The sequence below is a fragment of the Solanum verrucosum genome, unplaced genomic scaffold (genome assembly GCF_900185275.1).
Source record: "Solanum verrucosum unplaced genomic scaffold, falcon-dt-bn FXZP01000004.1, whole genome shotgun sequence".
In the NCBI taxonomy this organism is placed as follows: Eukaryota; Viridiplantae; Streptophyta; class Magnoliopsida; order Solanales; family Solanaceae; genus Solanum; species Solanum verrucosum.
This window is the reverse complement of record NW_026020212.1, coordinates 169,706-176,057: the sequence shown is the minus strand read 5'-3', so window position 1 is coordinate 176,057 and position 6,352 is coordinate 169,706. Positions and strand designations below refer to the sequence as shown.

General features: G+C 35.3%; 1 protein-coding gene across 1 annotated transcript; it reads right to left on the bottom strand.

Moving 5' to 3' along the window:
- Positions 1-4,719: 4,719 nt before the first annotated feature.
- On the bottom strand, positions 4,720-5,373 carry LOC125830578 (uncharacterized). Its single transcript, XM_049509758.1, has one exon. It carries the CDS (start codon positions 5,371-5,373, stop codon positions 4,720-4,722), a length of 654 nt encoding a protein of 217 aa, XP_049365715.1.
- Positions 5,374-6,352: the final 979 nt, after the last annotated feature.

Sequence of the window (6,352 nt, the reverse complement as noted above, 5' to 3'; positions counted from 1 at the left end):
AACTAATTTGAATTTACATTGCACAAACTCATTAAAAGTAAGGGCGGATCAATATCATTGATGATCTAAAGCCAAATTGCAATTTATTTTATTTTTTTCAAAGAAAAATTATATGTATAATTTTTATTTAAAGTATGTTTTCTAACTTTTAAAAACTAAGTTATAAATAATTATTTTATAATCAACTTGATCTTCTAATATTATTTTTTCTTCAATTAGTAAAATAGTAGCAATCCATTCAACATTTTTTTTTCAAACATTTCAATTATCAAACATTGGGAAAGTTATATATTTTATTTTATATATATATATATATATATATATATATATATATATATAAAATATAAATTAATTAATAAAAAATAATTAATCGGAACCGGAATAAACCATGATCGGTACACCGGTATCAAATCATGATACCGTTCCGTCCCGTGTACCAGTTCACAGTGTCCCATTCCATCCCGAAGACTACCGGACCAGAACGAACCGAAATGGTACTGGTACCGGTACAACCCGGTCCGGTGACCAGCCTTTTTATTCTTGTCTTCATTGGTGCATATCCTTCCTGTTGTCTTCCTTGACATTTCAGCCCATTCAAAAAATTATACTTTCCATCACCAAATAGCTTGATTTCATCCCTTTTAGGCAACCATTAGTCCAGGATTGGTATAACATATTCTATATATTTCCAATTGCAAGTTTTGGTATGTTAGGGATCTCCCATTTGTTATTGGTCCGATCGGTCTGCTTTGAGCTTTTTCAACTGTAAGTGCACCACTCTTGTTGTTGTAGAATCTATTCAAATCACTACTTGCTTGGGATTGAGGACGCGGAGTAGTTATTGTTGTGTTGAGTTTATTGAAACGAGGACTGGACTGGATGGACTGGTTATGATTCTCCAAAGTCCGAGCTACTGGTTGAATGCTTGAGTAAAAGACTAGTGAACATTATGTTATTGCATTCACAAGCTAAGTAAAAAATAATTATATGTTTTAACGATATTCAAGAGATAAAAAAAGAAGATTAGGCAAAACTAGATATTTGTAAATATAAGGGTTGTGTGCTCTTGTTTAATGTCCACGGTCTCGTCGTGCTCTTGGTCGTGTCTGTTAGAGTGGGTAAAAGTTCCACATTGGTTGGGCAATGGACTGGTGGTCTCATTATATGTACTTGGGCAATCTTCCCCTCATGAGCTAGCTTTTGGAGCATTTGTCCGGCCTAAGACCTAATTTACCATTGTATCTGTCAATTTTCTGTTGAATGCTGCTATTCAATCCCTCTAAATATGTCTTGCTATCCCTCCAAATCAACTATTTTATCACAATATTTATTCATTTGATTCTACAACAAATGTATATGATCATGCTAATTTATATGACTATATAATTACATTAATATATACAATCATTTAGTTTTCCATCAAGAAGCATCAATTTACCTACTAGAAACTAATGGCGTTGCCGGGCCATGGATTTTGTAAACGCATCAGCTATTTGAAGATCACTGGACACATGTGGAAGAGTAATGACTCATTTATCTACAACTTCTCAGATATAATGACAATCCACTTCGATGTATTTGGTCCTCTCATGAAAAACTAGATTATTAGCAATCTGACTAGCACTTGTATTGTCAGCGTGGAGAGGAGTAGGATGAGATTAAGGAAATCCAATCTCAGCAAGTAATCCACGAAGCCATACAACCTCGGAGCAAGCAATAGACATGAATCGATATTCAACCTCTGTTGAAGATTTTGACACATGATCTTGCTTTTTACTCTTCCAAGATATCAATGACTCTTCAAGAAACATGCACCAACAAGAGACTGAACGACGAGTATTAGGACATCCCGCCCAATCAAAATCACTAAAAGCATTAAAACGAATAGGAGAACCACTTGGAAAGAACAATCCACAAGTAGATGTTCCTAGAAGATATCGAATGATGCGACGAACAGCCACCGAGTGGAGATGACGGGGAGCTTGCATAAATTGACTAACTTGTGAACTGCAAAAGAGATATCAGGCCGAGTAATAGTAAGGTAATTTAGACTCCCAACTAATTGTTGAAAATATAGTTGGATCAGGTATAAGATCGCCTTCCTCACGACGAAACTTCACATTCAATTCCAATGGAGTATCTACGGAGGAGGAATCTTTAAGACCATCCAAAGAAATGAAATCCTGAGTATATTTGTGTTGGTTTAGAAACACACCTGAAGCAACATTATGAACTTCCAAACCCAAAAAATAAGTAAGAGTACCAAGATCTTTCATATGAAAAGAATCTTTAAGTTGTTGTTGTAGGCTAGTGATTAGTGAAGAATCAGTTCCTGTGATAATAATGTCATCTACATACACCAAAAGAAGAACACAACTTGTAGATGTTTTCCAAAGAAACAAAGATGAATCATATTTGCTCTGCTTAAAAGAAAATTGTAGCAAAGTAGATCGGAACTTATCAAACCAAGCTCTTGGAGCTTGTTTTAATCCATACAAAGACCGCTTCAACTTGCATACATCTGATGTAGGCGATGAGAACAAACCAGGTGGAGGTTTCATATAAATATCTTCTTTAAGATCACCATGGAGAAAAGCATTTTTGACATCCATTTGATAAAGAGACCAGTTTTGTGAAGCAGCAATGGCAATAATAGTTCTCACCGTAGTCATTTTGACTACGAGTGCAAAAGTCTCTTCATAGTCCACCCCATACTCTTGTTTATTACCAAGAACAATCAATTGAGCTTTGTAACGATCAAAAGTTCCATCATAATGAAGTTTGATTGAATAAACCCATTTACATCCAATAGGGCTGACATTTGAAGGACACGAAACAATGTCTCATGTGTCATTTTCTTTCAGAGCCAAAAGTTCTTCCTCCATTGCTTTCTGCCAACATTCATGCTTGGAAGCTTGTGAGTAACAAGATGGAACAAATATGTTGGATAAAGTAGAGGAAAATCCATACCAATTGAGAGTACGAGATCCTAGTAGGCTCAAGTGGACCAGATCTTGAAGAATTCTCATATTCTAGTTGTGGTACAATTTCAGGTAGTGGATCAATGTCGAAATAGGATAAAGTTGGCCGACGTCGTTCATACACAAATCCAGGTTTGAACCTCTTAAAAGAAGATGATAAATCCTCAAAAGTAGGAAGAAGAGAAAAAGCAGAAGATGAATCTACAATAGTAGGAAAGAAATACTGATTCTCAAAGAAAACGACATTTCTAGAAATACGAAATTTGTGAGACCATGGATCATAGCAAATAAAACCTTTTTGTGAAGTACTATAACCCATAAAATCACATTTAGTAGACTGTACAGAAAGTTTATTGCGCTGCGAAGGAGGCAAATGCACAAAACAAACACAACCAAATGCATAAAAATCACTATAGTTAGGATTTTGGTGATAAAGACGAAAATATGGAGACTCAAGATTTAGCACTTTAGATGGCAATCTATTATTTAAATAGACAGCAGTATACAAAGCTTCTACCCAATATTTAGATGGTACAGAGGACTCAATCAATAAAGTACGAGTGACATTTAAAAGATTCGTTGAGCAACTCCATTTTGTTGTGGTTTATATGGGCAAGAGTGTTGTGAGACAATTCCTTTGTCAAGCAAGAATTTTTTGAATTCATAAGACATATTCTCCACCAGAATCAGATCTTAATAATTTGATGCATGTAGAAAATTAAGTCTCAATGTAAGCCAAAAATGTCTTGAACATGGAAAATACCTCAGATTTGGATCAAAGAAAATACACCTATGTAAATCGACTATAATCATCTATGAATGTCACAAAGTATTTGAAATGAGCATGAGAAATAATTGGTGAAATGCCCCAAACATCACTATGAATGACATCCAAACAATTTGTAGCACGACTACCAAAATTAGGAAAAGGAAGAGTTTTACTTTTGCCTAATTTACAAGTCGAACAATCAATGGAAGTAGCTGAAAATTGATTTTTATTTCCCAATAAATCAGAATTTGATAAATGAGACAACTCAGCAGAATTTGGATGTCCTAGATGCTTATGTCAAACCCAGTCTTACTTAGCAGTAGAAGTACAAGCAAAAGATAGAACATGAGGAATGGAAAAGTGTATAGGAAACAATCGTCCAACTTTAGGCCCCTTCGCGATTATCGTCCTCTACACCTGATCCTGCATAAGACAATGATTACGAGAAAAATTCACATCACAATTGTTATCTACCAATTGTCCAACTGAAATAAGACTAGCTCAGAGCTTTGGTGAAACAAAAAGATTCTTGAAAGTTGGAGTAATGTCCCCAACCTTGGTACCATTGGCAATCTGTATTTGTGATGGACCTTGATACTTACAAACATTTTTTAGGATGCTCGTTGAGTTGGTCATATGATTGGAAGCACCTGAATCAACAATCCAAAAATTAGATGTAACATCATTACCTTGTAATCCTAATGTTGAATAGGCTGACACGATCATTTGTTGTACTATTTTAGGATTAAGAACTTGTCCTAAATATGAGTTATCATTAGTGGAACCATTTATCCCAGCTTGAAAATCATTGATCTTACGATTTTGAGGGCGCGTGGGACACTCTTTGATAATGTGTCCTTGTTGTTTACAATAATTACAGAACTTCTTGCTACAATTGCTAGCAATATGACCATATTCCTTGCAACTGTAGCATTGAGTTCTACTCATATCCCTGTCCCTTCCTTTACCCTAAGCAGCAAATGCAACAGTGACATCATTTTCTTTCTTGAAAGTATTTTGTGTGACAAAACGTTGCTCTTCACGAAGTAATTCCCTAAAGCAAACATCCAAAGAGGGAGACAAGTCATGATTCATCAAGTTAGAGCGAACACTCTCAAAGTCGGAGCGTAATTTCATCAAAAGTTGGTCTCGCTTGCTTTGCTCATGAACTGTCTGAATCACTAATAGAGATTCAGTAGGTATTTTGGCATAGACAATATCTGTAAATTCAGCCCATAAGTTCTGAAATCCATAAAAATAATCCTGAATAGAAAGACCTCCTTGAGAGTAATTAGCAATTTCATTCTCTAACTGCAAGCGTCTTGCACTATTATCTTGGTTGTAAACCTTTCGTAAGTAATCCCATATGGCCTTAGTTGTCTTGTACGGTCTGAGATTAAGAACAATAAGAGGGTCAATTAACCCTAGAATCCATGTCATCACCCGAGCATCTTTAATCTTCCATTCACCTAGCTTTGTTACATTAGTAGGAGCAGAATTACTTCCATCTATATGGCCCCATAGTTCTTTGCCGGTGACAAATAACTGAAACTGAAACTCCCAAGAAGAATATTTTTTTCCAGTGAAACGAACACTGAAGGATTCAAAGCGATGTGAATTCATGTTTTGAATAGCTATGAAAACTACAAAGACTCAAGAAAGCAACTAGAATGACCAAGAACAAAATTCCCAGATGGTAGGACTGATTGTCGATGAACAATCAATCATAAACCAAAATTTTCAAAAAAAAATTTAGAAGGAACCACAGATGACTCTATGAAACAAGACAGCCAAGAGAAGGCTCTTATACCATGTCAATTTTCTGTTGAATGCCTCTCAAAGTGAGAGTCTTTCCATTATATAGAGAAAATAAAGATTACACATTCCTAAAGATCCGTCATTCTATCCCTAAAGATCAGCTATTCTATCTCTACAAATCTGCTATTCAATCCCTCTAAATCTGTTTTGCTATCCCTCCAAATCTGTTATTCTATCATAAGATTTATTCCTTTGATTCTACAACAAATGTATATGATCATGCTAATTTATATCACTATATAATTACATTAATATATACAATCATTTAGTTTTCCATCATGCTAACAGTATCAGAGCCAAAGCCATCTCAATTTGTTGTTCACCGATGTTGGCCCCCATTATAAGTGCTCACGCTCCAGTTGAGGTCTGGACATGCGGGAAGTGTTAAGAAGTCCCACATAGAGGGGGGAAATTGGTCTCTTTATTTGGACTTAGACAAGCCTCCCCACATGTGCTAGCTTTTGGGGTTGGGTTAAGCTCATGTGTCATATCTTTACCGTGTCTATCAAGATGTTATGTCACTTCTTAGGTCTTTAATTAAAAGTAATTGTAAGAAAATTTAGTTTCTATCGAAATGAAGACGGGAGATGATTCTGAACCACTGGTCTGAAACTATTCTATCTTGATAGGTTGTTTGAGTACATCTAAGAGTTGTGTGCTCTCGTTTATGCTCATATCTTAGATCTTTAATTAAATGAAGAACCTCTTTCATGAACTAATCCAAAGTTTCTTTTAGGTTAAATTTCATTGTGTATAATGGGAAGAAACTTCATTTATATCTATT